The sequence below is a fragment of the Anas platyrhynchos genome, chromosome 2, assembly GCF_047663525.1.
Source record: "Anas platyrhynchos isolate ZD024472 breed Pekin duck chromosome 2, IASCAAS_PekinDuck_T2T, whole genome shotgun sequence".
Taxonomy (NCBI): domain Eukaryota; kingdom Metazoa; phylum Chordata; class Aves; order Anseriformes; family Anatidae; genus Anas; species Anas platyrhynchos.
The window spans coordinates 138458291-138478431 of NC_092588.1; the positions used below are offsets into that span (position 1 = coordinate 138458291).

General features: G+C 38.5%; 1 protein-coding gene across 1 annotated transcript; it reads right to left on the reverse strand.

The window, feature by feature from the left end:
• Positions 1-194: 194 nt before the first annotated feature.
• Positions 195-18041, reverse strand: HACD1 (3-hydroxyacyl-CoA dehydratase 1). Its single transcript, XM_027450684.3, has 7 exons — positions 17706-18041; positions 13474-13591; positions 12362-12380; positions 12193-12281; positions 9475-9596; positions 7026-7204; positions 195-5557 (listed from the first exon to the last, which is right to left on the reverse strand). Exons 1-7 carry the CDS (start codon positions 17831-17833, stop codon positions 5475-5477), a joined length of 738 nt encoding a protein of 245 aa, XP_027306485.1. The 5' UTR covers positions 17834-18041; the 3' UTR covers positions 195-5474.
• Between the last annotated feature and the right edge of the window lie 2100 nt (positions 18042-20141).

Here is a 20141-nt window from a genome sequence, read left to right on the forward strand (position 1 = left end):
GTGAAATAATTCCAGGTTAAAAAAAAAATAAATAATATATATATATATACACACAGTACTTATAAACAGATACCAGTCTGGTGTAATACTCTGAACAGTATGAGCAGTACTGAATGATAATGTCTGTATGAACTGACCTCTACATGCTACTATAGAAAAATAATAATAAAAAAATCAAATCAAATCAAACAGAACACAGTTTAAAATATGGCTTTTAATTGATGATGAATTTCTACAGTGCTACAGCAATTTAGCAATCTCTAAAACAAATATCTGAATCTCTAGCTCATCAAATCTTATGATCTTTACAAATAAATAAGTTATTAAAAGTATCATAGCGAGCGTTTTCCTGTCTGTGTAAACTGCTAATGATAATAACGCATTCCAGGAAAAGTAACAATAATGAACAGCTGCAGTGCATTTACATTTTTAAGAATCTTTAAGTACAATCTATACATGATATGCTTACATAAATATTTCCGTACTTACACTTTACAAAGCCATCTGAAAGGACATAAAATACAGTCAAGACTGAACAGAGAAGCAAGAGAACTGCAAACAAAAAGACAACATGTTTCAGTTGATACAACATGACATGGAAAGTAGTACACATTTACATTTTAGAACTCTAAAACCATTAGCAGTTGCAGGCCTGATCTTGACAACCAGCTCCTGTAAGAGAGCTAGAGTTACCCAACATTCAGGTTCTCCATAGTTTGTCTTGGTGCAGACTTAAGGTCACTTTTTCGACTTATTCCTACTGTGACCTAAGAATTCACTGGATAGGTCCCCTGATCTGCTAATAAGGATGAAGAACTTGTTAACATCTGTAAAGCTTCCTGTCCTACTAAAGGCACTCAAGACCCCTTGAAAGGCATCAGTGGCTTACAATATCAGACACTGAAACAAAAGTACCATACCCTATTAAGGTGTGCCACCACAAAAGCAAAATTAAGGGACTACCCATGGCAAATGTGAACCTGCCATTTTAACGGCCTTGCAAAACTTAGCAAAACTTCACATTATTGAACTCATTTGAGCAAGGGAGCACAGACAGAAGAGCGTTGCAGAAACATAAGGTGTCTGTTTCTTAAACGGTCATTACAACAAACACATATTAAAACATTTTAGTGGGCTACGGTTAATCATCTATAAAAATCTGTGATAAGCATGAATTTAAATTGTAAACTGATCATAAACAATACAGTCTCTCTGAGCACATTTTAAAATATACAATGTGAAATAAAATTTAGTTTTCAGAAAAAGCTTTCCATCTTTTTGTTCAAAAATACATTTAACCAATGTTTTGTAAAGAACTGCATGCCTGCCTGGAAATTTTGATTTATGAAGCCCTTCTGCCTAGTGCAGAATATTTACTTGTATTATTTTTCCTTTTTTTTTTTTTCATTTAATAAAACAGATTAAGCAAAAGCTCAGTTCACAGAAACTGTTAACATAGCAGTTATTCTAAATTATACTTTATTGCAATGTTACTAATTTATTTGCCTTCTAATCACATAAATATACAAATAAGGTAAGCCATTATGAAGAGTGCAAGTACCACAGCCAGAGCAGTAGCTAGACCTAGATTTAAACTGCACATATTTCTGGATAAATAAAGGTCACAGGAAAGGTCTCCATTCAATTCCTTGTTAACGAGTCATTGCAATCTGCCCATTAACACGGACTTGGCCGGGTGTTGTGTTCAATGGGAATTAGGAGAAGCAGCACACTGCATGATTTCTCCAGGGCTGTTCATTTTGAGCTGTACTATTGACAGCAGCTGACAGGGCATACCAGTATTTCAAGAAATACACGCTTATAGATCAAGATACAGATACAGAGAGCTGAGTGAAGCACAAAGCCTCTTTCTGTAACACACCCTTTGTGCACAGAGATCCTCTCAGCTGATCTCATTAGTTCCTTATGCAGAGGGTATGAGAGCGTGTTCAGCTGCCTGTCTCTCTTCTCAAATCCCAAGCAAAGAGAAGTGAGGGAAATGGTGCATAACAGCTACTGTTCACAATGGCCTCCACGATCCTCCTGGCAAGTAACGTGGAGGATGCAATTTCTCAGCACTATATTCCATTGTACTGGCCTCACCCCGATGTCAGGATTTGGCCTCCAGACATTGTGGGCAGAGCTGTGAAAGGAGGTGATTCACCCAACCTGTCCTCAAACAGCCTTTCCCAGCGCGTCTGTTGGGGGGAACCTCAACAAATCCAACTGCTTTCAACTGGAGTTTACAAAAAGGACCTCATGTTTACATTACTAGCAATAGTAAGAAATGTCACTTCATGATTAGAAATCTCATTCCAAATGCCTGTTCCTATGTATTAGCATAAAAAAAAAATCAAACAAACAAACAAAAAACCTTCATAAGGTCATACTTTGTATTAATCCATTTCAGAAAGCAAATACAGCACAAGTAAGAAAACATATTCATACAAACAATTTGTTAAAGACTACATCAAAACATTACAGACACTGATGCCTGACTACATTCTAATCTCTCATAAACTGGAGGATTTCAATGCAAACCAGGAATATTGCAGAGAGGAATACAAAAAAGAGAGGTGTCAAAAATAAGTTGGAAAGAGAGCACCATAAGAAAATCATACTTAACTTTTTATGTCCATTTAACAAACTAATTAAATGTTTCACGGTGTTATACTGAAGTTTAGTTAAGCTACAAAGGATAAAGTCCTGGCCCATTTTACCCAAAATTTTCACTACTCTAGAGAAGATATTAAAACAAAAGGAACACATTGAGCCTTCAGTGAAAGACTTTAACCAAAAAAAGAAGAGGAAGAAAAGAAGAGGAAGAGAAGAAACTTACTTTTACAATTGTATCAATATCTTGTATGATGTTTTACGAAAAACAAGATTTTAACAAGCTGTGCTGTATTTTTTTATGTCACATTTACAAAAGGATATAAAAATAGCTCCTGGATTGTCATATGATAAGAGCCTTAAGCCACAATGAAAACAAATGTAATACAGTATTAGAGCTCGGGTATTTCTTTTATTACAAGAATAGTATCTGTGGGATACACTCCAATAAAGGATTTCAAAATCACATACTGCAACTATTCAATGCATTTTCAATAAATTGATAGCTATGGTCTTTGGTGAGCTGCCCTGACAGTAAAAAAAAAGAAAAAAAGAAAGAAAAAAAAAGACACAGAACTTAATCTAATCTTATTTACTCATTTTTCATCATACTCTTCTGCTTACTGAGAAATATTTCTAAAAACTGCCATGATGCTTGCTCTTCATGCATCAAAATGCAAGCAAAGTTTATAAAAGTGTATTCTAAGAACTTTGGACAAATACAACTGCTAGTCTGAACGTGTAACACAAGTATTTTGTGAATCAGAATTGTAAATGTGGTTTATATTTTAAACTTTAAATACTTTTAGCTGCATATAAAACAGAAAAGTAATAAGTTAACTTATAGCACCTTGCATACATTTGTTCTAAAAAATACAAAGATTATACCTTTTAAAATCTCAAGGAATACAGCTATTCTATCTCAAGTCCACTATGCCCCTACCATTTAAAAGGAATCTCATTTACATTTAATAAAGACAATGTAAATATCAAAAACGTAAGGCACAAAATGGAATTTAAAAGTTAGGGGTACAGTAAATCCTCGCTTTTTCATCAAAGTACCTGATACACCTGAAAAAGATGCATCTACAATTTTCAAAAAAAGTTGTACTATCATCAAATCATTGAAGCTAAAAGTGGAAACTGCCTATTTGAGTATGAAGTTCAAACTCCTTCCAAAGAAAGATTGTTTTCCAGTACTGTATTACATCCAACTTAAAACCTTTCAAGAAATTGTACGCATTGATAAGCTTTACTGTATCATTCTGGATGGTTGGACTAGATGATCCTGTAGGTCCTTTCCCACCTTGTGTTTCTATGTTTCTATGATTCTGATCTCACTGGTAGGATCTTTCTCCTGACATTCACTAGATATATAACCAGTTCTAGTTACACCTTCATATTAGCCTCTTCCTCTACATGTATTTGTCACATAACCAAAATTTGTACATACTTAATGACTCAACCTATCCAACTTCCTTCTTACTTTAATTATTTTTTAATGTTTTCTGACCTTTCTGAAGAACGACTCAACTTTGTGCTCCCGAGGTACCCAACATATCAGACAGGACTCTAGAAATTACCTCAGTGATCACAGGAAGTATTCTGATTGCCAGCTGCCTGATGCAGCTCTTCTGCATATATTCTCTTATTTTTATATTCGTGATTCTGGAAGCAACTTTGTTGCCTATATTATCAAGACTTCCTGCTACATTATTACTTTTCAATCTTCTCTCCCTCTCACTAACTATCAAAGTATCCTCAAATGCATTACCTTGTCTTTGGATCTCTTGCCCATATTTAATCCATCTATTGGACTTCTTTCCCTCAGGTATCATATAGTGCAGTACCAGCTGTAACTTTTATTAATACACTGTAGATCCCCCTTGCATATTATTGAAGATGTTAATTAGAATTACATAATCACATTACAAACAATTAATGGGGAGGGAGCAATTAAAATTGCACAATGGGATGATTCAAAGCACAATCTATATTTTAAGACATTATTTCAAGTATATTTTATCCCTCTTACCTAATTATGGGAATAAAAATATCTCACTGTAGCTACAGTTTCTAAATGCAACACCATAATTTTTCTGCATACATAATTAAATGTAGAATAAGAAACATGCTGACGATCAGTCTTCCTCCACAAGAGTCCTGTTCCAGCCACTGACCAGAGAAAGGTAAGAACATCAAGACTACTCCTCAGCACAAACTTCTAACCAGTTAATATTATATCTATTAATCAACATTTCTTTTAAATTAGATGCAAAAATATAGAGAAATCTAAACTCGCACTGACAATCAAGAATTCAGATCCTTTCAAAAATCCTTCTAGAATTCTACAGTGTGATCCTGTAATTCAAAGAATGTTCAACAACACACCAACAGTACTTATAACTGTAAAGGTATAATTTAACATACAACTTAAATAACATTTAACCCACCTACTCTATGAAAAACATCATTACCTAGTTCATGCTCTGTTTTCCAGAAGACTCATTTTCAACACAACTCATCAACTCTCCTTCTGTTCTTCAGCATGACTACAGATCATCAAGGCCTTTCACAATATAAAGCACAGTAGCCAACTACTCAGTTTGTTAAAGCTATTTGTCAGCCTATTGAAAATATGAAAACGTTTGAAGAAATGAACAATTAAAAATCAAAGTGAAACCAAAGATGAAAAGGTAATTCTGATGATATATTATCTGTATAAATAATACAGTCCATGTTACTTTATACACATTTATTCTTGTTCCATGTTTTAAAACTTGGACTCAGAAAAATCACAGGAAGTTTTGTTTTTTTACCCTTGTTTTTCCGTTAAAAGCACCATAATTACACGGCTCAATTCAATCGTCCTTTTCTACAATCACTTCTCCATGAAGCACCTTTCTTCTCTGCCGCAGCATGTGGAAGTAGAGTTGTGGAAATACTTGATCAAAGCATAGAAGAAAGCAAATTAGATTAAAAAAAAATAATCAACAGATCACATTAAGGAAAAGTACACTTTTGCAGAATGATGAACTGAGGAAAAATTATGGCACACAGTGCCACAGCTGGTTAAGGCAAATAACAGTGAGTCATGAACTTCGCAGTGAGTTACAAAACAGTAATTACTCAAAAGTCAGACAAAGCCCTCTGAATGTATACTCTGCTTTTATGGATCTTCCCTTCAACATTTTATTTGTATGGAAAAGACTTAACCACTTAACAGGACTTAGCAGTAACTAAGTCTTCAAACCTATGCTAAGGTAAGCATGTTTGAATTGAGACTTCGAGGATCCAAATTTACCCTACTTGTCCAAGTCTGAAATGAAGAGCTCTCTCTTTCTCCTGGTCCTGTTATATTATGGTTCTGATGCATTTGATCATTATTTTTAATGCAAAGAAAATTGGATTTATTCCTGAAACATAAAGTAATGCAAACAATTCTTAAACTGTTAGTAAGTTGTGATAACTTCAAACATCAGTTTACTCATATAAATCTCTCTCATTGGCCTCCATGATTTCTTACAACAAGAAAATTCAGTGTGTGTACATACAAAGTCCACACTTTAAGTCAGTTTCTTGAAGTAATACATTTTATGGGTGTACATCACAGCTCCTTTCAACTTCAGTTTTCCTGCTTCTCAGTTCCTCTCCCTAGTCTCTTGCTTTTTTTCTAACCTCACTGTCCAGAGTATCTAACATAAACTGCTTGCCCAGTTTGCTCTAGCTCCATTTCAGTTGTCAATGTGCTGTATCTAAATCAGGTTGCTTTCCCCTTGGCTGCACTGTTTAGCCTACAGTGGAAAGAACAATGGAAGTTCAAGACAGATAGTCTCTTTAGTCTTAGTTCTAGTTAGCCAACTAATCTGTGTCTCCTGGTACCCAGAAGTACAAGGAAGATCTGGTTAAACCCAGAACTGAAGTACACTCAGAGAGGTTTTGGAGACAGGGGGTGGATTTTTTAAAGCTGAAATTTTGCTTCAAGTTTTTCCTAAGCATGCTTGCTCAAATGGTTTCAGGTAAGAGGATACTAACAGCAATTAAAAAAAAAAAAAAAAAAAGAGAGAGAGAGAGAAGGCATATCTTTGGATCTTGCAGGAGAATTTTAAAGTCATTGCTTCAAAGCAGCAGAGGCACTAGAAATTTACAGAGCTACAACTACAGACAGACATTTCTGTATGTAAATATTTTTACTTATTGCTGGTCTTAGCATTTTCACAGAAATTAAGATAGCTTATGAGGCAAATAACAGAACAGAAAATTTCAGTTTAAATAATTAAAGCACAACAAAGCTTGGAATAACAGAAATCAGAGTGGAAAGTGTCAGGAAATTTAACTACAGGCACTGTTGCCAGCATTGCTGATAATTGGTTATTATGTTGCTAGTGTTACTGAAGTTAAATAATACTCACATGGTATATAGGAGAACATGACAATAATAAGGAAGTAATAGTAGTCGAAGGAGACATTGTATTTGTTGGGAAGTCTCAATGAAAACATTCCTGTTTTCTTCACATAGGGTAAAGCAGCATATATAGTCAGCAGTTCACCAGCAACTCCAGCAGGATACAAAATTATAAAAAAGTTGTATCTGCATTAAAAAATAAATTAAAAAATGTGAGAAATGCCCAATGAATTTAAAATTTCCTTTTGCTATTATTAGTGGCACAGCAATATATTGGAGTAGTTCCTGCACCAAAGTCAAGGACCACCTCCTCAGCTGGCACAGAATATCAGTTTCAATTACTTTAGATTGGGTTGTTTTTGTTTACAGAGAATGAATTCCTCAATCACTTTATTTAAAAACAGAGAAATATTGGAATGCATGTATGCCTTTCTAATACTAAAGAGTCAAAAATTATTCTGTAAATTTGTAGTCTCCAATAATGTCTTTTTAATTAATTTATTTATTACTGATCTTACTTCTGTTGTCACTGATAGGACTAAAACCAGAACTGGATCCCAAATTCAGATGATCCTGCACATCCCTGTCACAGTGCATGCACGCTAGGTCAATTCTATGTACTATAATTTCTTTGCAGACAATGAAAAAGTTTAGAAATATCGGAAACTTGTTTTACCCACTGCCACAAGGGAAATCTAAGTAATACTGCATTTACAACTAATACAAATTAAAAATTAAAGAAAACAACTCCAGAAAATCATCAAATCCATTTAAAAATAGGCAGAACACATTCAAATAAAGGGCAAAGACACTGAGTTTAAAGAAATTATGGTTTGAATGCCACAGGCTACAGACATGTAGACAAAATGAAAAATGTAATCAACGGGGTTTGTGCAGTCCTTATGCACAGTGCATCATGTAGCTGCAGTCTCTCCTAAGGAACAGCTCTCTTGAGCTCACGCAGGGGAAGAGCAATGAGAGCTGTCACACAGGGTCTGAGAGAAGTGTACAGCATGCATTCCATGACCAAAAGAGATGAGATCCAAAATGGTAGCAACTGAACATGAAACCCTCTCAGGAGCCAATGGGCTTAGAGGACTCATAGGTCAGAGAACAGATTACGTGAGGTATAAGAAGGAACTGATGCCATGACCTATACACAGATTGTCTCTATGCAGCGTAAAAGAAATAACGTAAAAACTCTGAGCTAAAATTTAGATCACACCTATACCATTAACTATGGACAGGCAGATATCTTAAAGACCAGAAAGGTCCAGCTCCTTAGGAATCCTGGATTTATGCTCAGTTGTGCTATTTGATTCTCTAAAGATCTTGATAGGGTATTTTGAACTCCTGAAAAGATAACATATTTTTGAATGTTTTGTTTATATCATATTTCACCATACATCTCTGCTGTGAGAATGGCAGCTTGCCTATTATGAAGAAACAAAAATTCTATCATTCAGCATACACTGATATGATGGCAAAAAGCCTGTCAGTGTACTACTTTCTTAATGCATTTCTCTTTCTGAAGACTACATAAAAATCATTACTAAAACTGGACCTGATTATTTGCAAGTTTAGTGCTTAAACATGACCAAACCTACAACCTCAGGTATTAGCAAAAAAAAATAATGTTTAATAATGGACATAATTATCAGACACCTCAAAGAAGTGCATTAGAAGCATCAGAACTGCATTATCTACAGCGCACAAATAAAGCAGAATAAACAAACACACAAACTTGTTTCAATAGTCACCTGTGCTGAATTGAATGTAGGTATTTCCTTTCTAACAGGGGAAGTCTGTCTGTCTTGGCATATATTTGTCAAACGATAACTAGAGAGAATGTTACTCTTCCAGTTAAATCTCCTGATAAACACGCAGTCTCTGTAATATATCTGATATAGTGACAGACCTTAAAGTGTGTTTCAAAATCAAAGCAGTTTTGATACAGAACACACTTTTTATGTTGGCTAAACTATGCCAATATTTAGCTTCACTACATTAATGTAACTACAAGAGCTCTGATAAAGCAGAACTTCTCACAAAGCAATACTACACATACAGAAAAAGACAACAGCTCTAATAATTTCAAAGACCTTAAATCTACAAACACTAGTACGGGTGCTTAATTTTAGGCACTGTATTCAAAAGCATCTTAAGGAATCATACTGTAAGTTAAAAGATGACTCCAAAGATAAGGAAAAAATATTAAAGTGAATTAAAACACAGTTCAAGCCATGAGACACAGAAAGCATGGAACAAATCACACCCCAAAATCTCAGCTAAAATATTTTTCATATTTTAAACCAAGTAATGATAATCACAAGTAGAGAAAGCAACCAACTTGCACTCTGCTGGCACATAACCAAAGCTCTCCCGTGTGTTAGCTCTGCATGCATGAAACTAACATGCACAGAACCATGAGAAACTGAAATGCAAGACATCTCCACCTGGCCCATTTAATGAAGTATGGCAAATGGTTGAGCAGGTTGAATGTGTAGAAGGAATATCGAGTAATCTCTGTCACAGTCCATACGACCAGAAAAAGAATAACGCTCTCCTCATTCTGGATCTGCAGAAGTATAAAGAACCAACACTTTCTTCATCCTTAAGCTTCTTTTCTGTGCAAACTGCAACAGTCTTCTGTTTAAGATATATGGAACAGAACTAACATCTTGTAAAGAAAAAAAATTTCTTTGAAACCATGCTGAAACCATTACTATCATATATATATTTACTAACATAGAAACATTTTGCAAACTCAGCAATCTTTATCCATTATGCAAATACAAACCCATAAAACTATATTTGAGCTTATTCCTCCTCTTTATCTGCACTTTCACTATGCTGTTTCCCTCTTTATTTGTGGTTGATTTGCTTGTTTATTTTTTTGCTCCTCAAAACAGAAAAAAGAAAACACTCCTCTCATAACCAGCTTTTACCTATTCCATATTTCAGTACTCCCTCTATCTCCTAGACTTTCTTTTACTTTTTATATTGCTTCTTCCCCACCATACAATGCATGTCTCCATGAAACTTTAGATGAGATGAATTGTTCAGTAGCGCATACTGACTGGAACTTAGCAGCAGATCAAATCTGGGTGCAAGATGGTTAAGGAGTTGGAACATGGATGAACACTAAATTAAGAGTCGTTGGCAGATCAGGAGGTTTGTGTAAACTTACTCGACTGTCGTGTCTAAGATTTAAGTTCTGAGTCATCAAACTGCCTCATCAGTAGGTAGCACATCTATCTGCTCTTTCAAAACATCAGTTCTTTTTCTCCTTAAGTGAACGAATAAACAGAAGACCCCAAATACAAAGAAGGCATGTGGGGATCTATTGCAAACACTACCTTCTGAAGAAGAATTACACGCAAGTAATTTTCTGTTCTTTAAAAGGGAGGGAATTTTGTAATACAATTCCATGCCTGAAGGCTGAAAAGCTCCAGGGATGTCTGTGAAATAAAATAAAGCAACATAAATTTTGTTAAAATGACAAAAAAAAGGGAAGTGACTTTTTTTAATAGAATGCAACATGATGACAAAGCTTAATACATCACAAAGATGCTGAAAATGCACAACTCTGTCAAAAGTCAAGAAGAATTTTAATTGATCGTCTTCTCATAAAATCACGCCCTCAATGTGTCAAAGAAGGTGCAATTTTAGTGAAAGGATCTCACAAACAAAATAAGATATAAAAATCCCACCAAACTCACAAAGAAACAGCAACAATGGCAGTGCTAAGACATCCAAACAGATAAGCAAAGGAAAAGACAGAATTAGGCTGTTCTTAGCCTCATGCGATTAGAGACAAACATCGATAACCCGAACTTGGATTCCTGTCACAGTGCTAAAGCCAAGCAGAAGTGCTCTAAGTAAGTATGCAGAGAATTCCTATTTGTTGCCTTGCAAATCTCCAGTCAAGTACAGAGATCTGGGTCTGGCTGTTATCACTAACATGCCTCTCACCACCTACGTGACCCTGAACATTCATGCCTGCTAAGCAGTAACAGCGTGAAATACAATCAGACATACATTTAGATGTATTTTGCTTGGACAGAGCTGTACTGAAGATAGAGAAAACAAGAGAAATGACTGGTTATGCTAAAGATTTAATCCACTGCAGGTAATAATAATAATAAAAAAAAAGCAAAAAGTGCTGAATTCCAGCATTCATGTAAATATTCAATATTTAAAAAACGTGTGACTCTTTGAGACTTTTTCACATAAGGGAAAAAGAAAACACTGAATACACTTAACTTGCAAAAAAAACTATGAAAGGCTTATTTCATGTTTAAAAAAAGGCACAGTAAAGGAAAAGATGAAGAGTTGAGAAAAAGTTCTCTGCGAACTGAAATTAAAGGATTTGTCAACTGAGGCAGGAGCTATGATATCCCATCGGCAGAAGGGCATATGCCATCTGCTGGTGAGACAGTTTAATGGCTCAGCTTTTTAAAGAAATGCAGGAGCACAGGCTCAAAATCTATCACTGAATTCTTACGTACCCTTTACAGAAAGCAGAATAAATATCCTATCTACTAGCTGTAAGCAGTCTGCTTGTTTCATTCTGCTAAAAAATCACTAGACTTACAATAACCACCTACTGCCAGGCAAAGAAGTTATTGTCATTTATTCAGGAACTTAAGTGTTCCTGTGGCATGCTGGAAAACTTGATATACTTTTAATGAAAACAATGCAGTATGCATGCCATCGAATGCTGATATTCCCATAACAATAACATTTTGAGAAGGTTCCTAAAAGAAATTGCAAAATCACAACCATTTAAACCAGGTAAGTTCAATTTAAGACACATTTTCATTTAGATTCATTCAGTAAATGCTATGTTAAGTTCTTCGAAGGGAATAGGTAGCACTATGGTACATATGCAGGTAAATGAAAGCACTAATTGTTGATTTCACTTAGGCAGACCATAGCTGACATGATGCTGAAGACAGTGCTGATTCACACCTGAGACCCAGACCCAGCCACTTGGGCAGAAGTACATAAATTCAGTCCTGTAACCCCTATTTCAGAAACTGCACTTGAGTATGTCAGTCTTCTCTGTATGGATCTTACTAATTTTTAAATTTGTCTTCCTGATGAAATGAGAACTGTATTAATAATTCCTTCTTATTAACAATTAAAACACAATTTGCTCACGCACATACCTGTTTTATACTATGTGCAATGAACCACACCATGAAGATTCTTGAACTCACTTGGACCCCCGTCACAAGCACAGATGTGCGAACTATTCCTTGAAAAGAGAAACATGTTATCTCTGCTCCACTACTCATGTTTTAATTAGTTACAGCAGAAACTAAAGAAAGAACTCACCAACTGCACAGTGGACTACCTGTAAATAAAAATAAGTTAAAGGTTACTAATTTACAGTATGTTACTATCTGCCATAGTAACTAACATGGGCTTTTTGATATTAATATACACCTAGGTTTATTTCTGCTGTTTTTTTCTCCAACTAATATTTCAGCATCTTTAAAATAAGTACATGTTGGAGCTCTAGCAACCAGTGGTGGGCTCATTAACTGATCTGTGTAAACACTAAATGAAAGAGATTTATTTTCCTAATTGGATATACTGAACATTTAAATACTTACAAAGTACTTCTTTTTTGAACTGGTAAACTTCTCTTCCATTATCTTACCCAGAGAATAATTTCACAGGACAATGTGGAAGGAGTCATACAGTGTACGCTAAATTAATAGAAATTTTAAAATGTTCTGTATTCGCTGTGGACTAATATCACTATTATCATTTTGCCAATGTTAGCTATGAATCTTCAGATTTATTTTCTGGTCAGTAATGGTTAGCAAATGGAGTGCTTTTCATTGTTTTGATAAATTCAAGTGGAATTACCTGTTGTGAAAGTTTAATAGCAAAAAAGCCAATAGACAGCTGGCCACATGATTTTAAACAGCTGCTTGAACCACAGATGTTAGGGGCAGACTGAGAGAAAGAGTAAAAATGCAGACAGACACTCTTTGCTGAGCTTGGGAAAGAACCGTAACTGCTCAGTATACCCAACAGTTTTATTTCACGGGTGTACCATAAACTGAGACCATGAGCGCATGCTTGGCAAAGTCATATTATTTCAAGAATGCTTTGCACAACTTGCACAGACCTTGTTGTAAGGATTTATATGGGGCGTGTGAATCCAGTCTGGAAATAACTAGAAGCACAGCAGTTCCCAGAGATTTTTTGATTTACGGCAATATTAAGAGTTAACTTTTTAAAAATGTGCTCATTTGTTTCAACTAATCTCCTTCCCCCCCCCCCCCCCCCCCCCCCCAGAAAAAAATAATCATCAAATAAGGAAGGTAAAACAACTTTCAGCACTAATATAACATTTTGATATTAAATTCAGGCTAATAAGGTGGTTTGCCTATGATATGCAGCATCCAGTAAAGCAAACTATGTTTGAAATTTACCTCAAGCAAAGCAAATGTCTGGAAAAATTTAAGCGTCTTTTGCACGCTTCTGAATAAGCCTCTGTGTGTTCCTTTCTGTATATAAAATCGCACCATGGCAATACCCAACACCAGCCACCTACAAAAGAAAGAGAATGGATACATTTGAAATAAGAATTCTAAAAATATCCATCCGCTGTAAATAATTTAGTAGAATATTTTCCTCACGGAATATCTTTGCTTCTTTACTTGTCAGTGTTCTTAGGAGATTGTTAAAAAAAATCTTTAGACAGAAATATTATGTAGTGCTACATCAGCACTACACTCTTTTATCTCTTTACCTGTAAAGGGATAGAGAATGACTTGTTTACCTTCAGAGGATTGATCTGAATTACCTAAATTAAGGTAATCAGACCAGAAGTCACTTTATATTTTTACTGTTAAATCCTCATGCGTCTTTACTGTGAATTACCATTATTGGAAAACATCTGATGAACTCAGCACTGATGCTACCGTTTTGGTCTCAGGTTGGAACCGATGCACATCATTGTTACATTTTTTACGGCGCCTTACTTGTTATTTTCAGAACTGACTGGGGATCAGCGCTTCTGTTCTACAATTCAGAAGTGCTGAGAAGTCATCTTGGAAATCAAAGTCTGATGTGCTGTCAGGTTGGTGCTCTAAGTTCCTGGCTTCCAGAGGCAAGAACATTTAACTTGCAGATTTGATGGTGTTGGCTAATTTTTTAAAAATTATTTAATGAAATTGAGTGATGCTCTTAACTGATCATCCTTTCAATGTAAATGAAAGAAAGTAACGATATCTTTGAACCAAACTGAAATTTGTGATCTCAAATGGAAACTAAGATAAAAACAAAGCAAACACCAAAAAAAAACAACAGCACTTCATAACCATGGTGGATTGAACCCCACCATCCTAGCCAAGATCAAGTACAATAACCAAAGGTATGAGCAGTTGCTTCCACATAATTAACCCATGTTTATGAAATTAAATTTTTCAAAATAATATACCACATGTTCCATTGTTAATGCATTCCTGCATTCTTACAAACATCACACTAGCAAGATTCCTTGAAACTTCAGGCTTAAAACCACAAGGGCTACGTACAAAATTTCTTTAATATAAACCCATAGGCACAGCCAGAGCTGCAAGCAGCTATTTTGAGAGTTAAAAATGAAAATATACGAATTGCAATAACATTAGTTTAACTTCTTGTCTGACTATATTTGAGAACAATCATTCAATCCTTTCATCCTCCACAAAGCCATCACAAGCACATTGTACAGCAACATGAACTCTGGCTAAGGCAGGCCCAAGACAAAAAGTGGTGGGGTCTGAGAAATATTCAGCGGCGTACCAGGAGAGTATAGAAATATTCAGGGCAATAAATGAAATGTTACAAGGCTAAGTGGTGGGTCCTGCACTTGGGGCACAACCCCACACAACGCTACAGGCTGGGGGCAGAGTGGCTGGAAAGCTGCTCAGCAGAAAGGGATCTGGGGGTGTTGGTCAATGCTTGCCTGAACATGAGCCAGCAGAGTGCTCAGGTGGCCAAGAAGGCCAGCAGCATCCTGGCTTGTACCAGGAATAGCGTGGCCAGCAGGAGCCGGGAGTTGATTGTCCCCCTGTACTCGGCTCTGGTGAGGCCGCATCTCGAATGCTGTGTTCAGCTTTGGGCCCCTCACTACAAGAAGGACATCGAGGTGCTTGAGTGGGTCCAGAGAAGGGCCTGGAGAAGTCTCATGAGGAGCCACTGAGGGAGCTGAGGTTGTTTAGCTTGGAGAAAACGAGGCTCAGGGGAGACCTTACTATGCTCTGTGGTTACCTTAAAGGAGGTTGTAGTGGGGTGGGGATCAAGTTCTTCTCCTAAGCACTAGGTGATAAGAGGAGGGGAAATGGCCTCAAGCTGCACCAGGGGAGGTTTAGGTTGGGTATTAGGAGACATTTCGTTACTGAAAAGGTTGTGCCCGGGGAAGTGGTTGAGTCACCATCCCCGGAGGTCTTCAAGAAACACGTAGATGTAGAACTTGGTACCATGGTTTAGTGGGACTTGTCAGCACAAGGTTTAAGGTTGGACTATATGATCTTAGAGATCTTTGGCCAACCTGAATGATTCTATGATTCTCTATTTATATAAACATGTGGATAAATATTTAACTCTTCCCCAGCTTTTACACTGTCCCCTACACATAATGTACTGACTAAAACTGGAAACAAGACACCAGGAAAGATGGATATTTGATCGGACATGTTATGCTGTAACGGCATGAGATTTGCATGGATCATAACAGCTCCGTACTCCCCACGCGTGACATGCACTTCAGTATCAGTCCCTTAACAACTCTCATGTGTAGCATCTACCATGACACAGTCGTTTCGCGTTGTCCATGCCAACAACAGTTCATGACGGCATTTCGAGCTCTACATGAAGTTAGTCAGGCTTCCCCACACTGTTGGAATGATTCCCCTCCTTCATCCTTGTACCTTAAGCCCGTGAATCTGATCTGCCAGGGCTCCAAAATTTGCCCCCCTCCCCAAATATTATTTAGATTTTATAATAAATCTTAAAAGTGAATGCACTGAGGTTGTCTCGTACCACAGTGGCAATGAGGAATTGCTGGAATCTCACTGGTAGTCCTTCACAGCAGGGCTGCCCTGTTTTACAGCGACGTGTTTGACAAGAGGAAGGTGACAGCGCGTGTGCATCCAGCTGGCAGCACGAATGGTGACAGCCACAGCTTTGTGCTAGCCCTAGCCTGAGAAGTCACATTACATCTAATCTCACAAGGCATTTTCTGCATCTCATTCTTAACAAAAGCATTGCAGAGAGAAGTAGTCTTGGACTCCACTCAGAACCACAGACTGTAAATAGGTTTTTTCTTACATAAATTATTGTTTGGACATTTGAAATTTCTGCCAATCATTTTATTTAGCTTTCAGTGGCTTCGACTTTGGATTTCAGGAAAGCCCTTGTAGTGAACACTGAAAAATCAGCAGGAAATGGAAAACAATTTGTGTAATAAAGGTAGGATTTCCAGCTGGGACTTTTGGTAAGATTGGGTACTGACCTGCCATTTTAGTCACAGAATGTGTGCCTTAAATCGTTATTAGAACAAAAGATAAAATGCGATTTGGTATTGGACTGGTTGTTCACATGCACTTATGTATCAGAGAGGTTGTTAAAATTCTAGAAACGCTTTGCCCTATTGCACCATCTGGACAAACACACTGTTCCTCGTGTTCACCTGTCCTCTGTAGCGCCCCTGTGAAATATTTTTCTACTTCAAACCTTTATTTTTCTCTTAAATTTTATCTGTTTGAAGAGATGACAATAATCTATTCCTATCTCTTCTTTCTCTGTTTCCACATAAAATACGCAGTTCAGCAAGTCTGAATCCCTCTGGATGACAACAGAAGATGGGGAGGAGGAAGTGGGAGAGCCTGAATCAGCACCTAGGGTCAGAACTAAAATGGTTCAGTAATTTTCTACACAGACTAAGAGATGACAGGCAATGGCATTGACAGATGAAAGTCAATGGCAAGAGTCAGTGCTCACTGCCAAATTCACACCTGGAGGAGGAGGCAGGGAACTCCATGAGGCGAAATTAACCTGCAAGCTACAAAAATCACCAGTACAGGCACTTCCCAAAGGCTTGTGATATACGAATAGTGTGCGCATGGATGCTAGTGGGAAGAAAACCATTTAAAAACCATTCCTGCCCTTCTGTGTGGCCACCCTGACAGAACTAAAGCATCACCAGTCCTCTACAGTATTGCAACGAGGGAGAATTCGCCCTTCGAGACCCGAGCTGAAGCCTTTTGAACGATGAATTCTCCCCCACCGCTCGCCCCGCCGGCGGCTGAGGGGACAGCGGGCACCCACACGGCCTCGTCCCCAGAGCCCGGGGGGGCTCCAGGGCACCTCGGGGCCGCGGCCGGGCCCTCACCCGCGGGCAGTGCGGGCTGTGAGGGCAGCGGGCAGCCCGGCATTCCTGGCCCGGCTATACTTAACCTCGCCGCGCCCGCTCGCGGGTAGCGCTGCACCGTATTAGGCAATGCCGGGCACGCCGGGGCTGCAGCCCCGCTGCCGGCAGCCCCCCGCCGCCCCCCGGCTCTCCCCCTGCCCCACAGCGGCTCCCGCCCCGGCTCTGGCTCCGGTCCCGGTCCCGGTTCCCCCCTCCCGGTCCCCGCCGCGCCGCCGACCCCGTTCCCCGCTGCCGGCCCGCGCTCACCCCGCGGTCATGGCGACGTTGTAGAAGATGAGCCAGGCCGTGGCCAGGGCGCCCAGGCTCCTCTTCTTGCCGTTCTCCTTCTCCTCCACCGAGCCGTTGCCGCCTCCGTCCTCCTCGCTGGACGCCATGGTTCCCCCCCCCGGCAGGGCAGCGAGCGAAGCCGCCCGCCCGCGGGGAGGAGGGGCTCCCGCCGCGGCGGGGCTGAGGCCGCGCTGACAGCTGGAGCTCGCCCTGTCCCTCAGCCCATCTGGCCGCTGCCCCGGGGGCCGCCACCCGCTCCCATGGCGCTGCCCGCTCCTCCCTCCGCCACTCCGGGCTTCCTGGGCACGGCGGCGGGCAGGGGGCGGGCGGGAAGAAGGGGCCGCGGCCGCCCCTCGCCTCCCCTCACCGCCCCTCACCGCCCCTCAGCGTCCCCCGACACCGGGAAGCTGGCGCCTTGTCCCCGGCTCCAAACGCCACTGACAGAAAATATCGGTCTTAAAAAATGTATATATAAACCAAACACATCCACAAATAAAAGCACAAGGAGGTTTGAGGTCGGTTGGTGCGAGGTGGAGTTGTTGGACCAAGTCCATGGGGCCCCAGCTCAGAGGTCCCCCTAAGGGAGAGGATCCCTTCCAGTGTGGTGTGTCTCGGTGTCACCCTACATACACGAGGCAGAGTGAGGCAGGCCCCCTGACAAGGGGGAAAAGTCCTTCCTATGGCCTGAAGAGAGACCAGCTGATGGACTGAAGGATGAGATATGAACATAAAAGTTGTCCTAAACTGTAAGCCTGCAGCCTGTGCACATGAAAACAGAGCCTGGACAGAGCTTTTGTTAGCTACAGACCCAAAGCAGCATCACTGTGTTGGTGTGACATGGTCCAGGCATTGCCATTTGGGACAAATCCCTCGAACACAGTCATACAGACAGCAGAACTCCAAAAGCAAGTCAGGACCTATCTTTGAAATCCTACTTTGTCAGTCTCAAAAGATTTCAGGAATTCGAGTCTACCTTCTTTAGCATGGGATAAGTCATCTCACTGTTTAAACACTTAGGTGGTCTCGGTTCGTGGGCCTTTGGTTACAGGATCAGTAGATATGCCACACAGAAACTTCCTCTTGCACTTCTTACCAAAGCACACAAGCAGATATTCAGCTTTCAGCTTCATATCACTGGCAACAGCAAATATGTAACATATGCAAAAATGCAAAACTTTGGCAAATGGCACCAGGTATGTGCTACTAAGACTATAGGAAGTACCAGTGTTTATATATATATATATATATATATACATACCCACACACCTATATATATATGCACACATACACAAGCACTTTTCATGTACAAGTAGTCATAAATATAACACCATTTGGGAATCCTGTAGTTAAAAAAAAAAAAAAAAAAAAGAAAAAAAAAAAAGAGGAATTTACACACAGGATTAAGCGACCTAATTCAAAAGCTTTTGCCAACTTATCTGAAGCATAAAGAACAGCATAGTAGGCAAATAAGTGGTTTATCTGAGACTAAATTTCATCTTAATGTAGTGCTTATAAGTTGGTTTAAACTCCAAAGCTTTCAAAAACTTTTTCTGTATTTCTATATTCCCAGCTTATTGGCTTTGAGAATGTGGATTTGAAATGGGTATCACAAACTAACCATGTATGTGAAAAGTGGCTTTTCTCTCATTTGAATTTGCCTACTTGTGACTTCACTGATGTTTTTCTGATCTTAAATTTTGATACAAGTCATTGCCTGACCCAAATTCTTAATATTGTAATTTTTAAAATACCACTAGCACTATAGTTTGCCATTTCTCTTTCAAGATTTTTCCACAGCAGATTTGAGAGAACAAATCTTGCTTTCTGAAATAGGGAATTTCAGTTTTTAAATCCTTCCTTTGATGCTTTCCATACTTGTGCACAGAAGCTTTTGAAATTTGATGAGCAACGATATATAAATATTTTCATTAAAATTCTGTATTATTTTCCTTCTTGTTATTTGTTTGCTCAAAATCATTGATTTTGGATACACAATTTATTTTTACTATAACTAGTTTTGTCTTTACTTGATTTAGTTAATTAAGAACTTATTAGCAAGGATAAGTATCTCACTGTTTTTGCTCTAGTATTACATTTTTTATTTGTGAAAGTACAATTTCTTTTGTTACCACATTACCCATTCACCCAAATGATGAGAAATTTCTGAAGATCCGTACAATCCTTTCTTGATTTGAATTAACTAAACATTTTGTGTCATTTACAAGTTTTGCCATTCAATGTTTTGCCCATGTTTCCCAATCACTTATTATAAATATATTAAGCACGACTTATTGCAGAGTTTTCATAAACACCCCACTGATTTCTTTTTCCCATGACAAAGAACACTTGCTCTTTGTTTTTCTCTCCCGTGTTTTGATCCATTGAGCTATTTGTTCTTTAGCCTCTAACTATTTC

Bases quoted from the DNA above. Each gene is read 5' to 3' on its own strand.
- HACD1 (XM_027450684.3), bottom strand. From the start codon at position 17,833: ATGGCGTCCAGCGAGGAGGACGGAGGCGGCAACGGCTCGGTGGAGGAG. The intron at 13,592-17,705 runs GTGAGCGCGGGC...TTTCTTTTGTAG, and splicing joins AACGTCGCCATGACCGCGGG to GTGGCTGGTGTTGGGTATTG. The intron at 9,597-12,192 runs GTATGTGCGTGA...ATACTTCTGCAG, and splicing joins TTGCACATAGTATAAAACAG to ATCCAGAATGAGGAGAGCGT.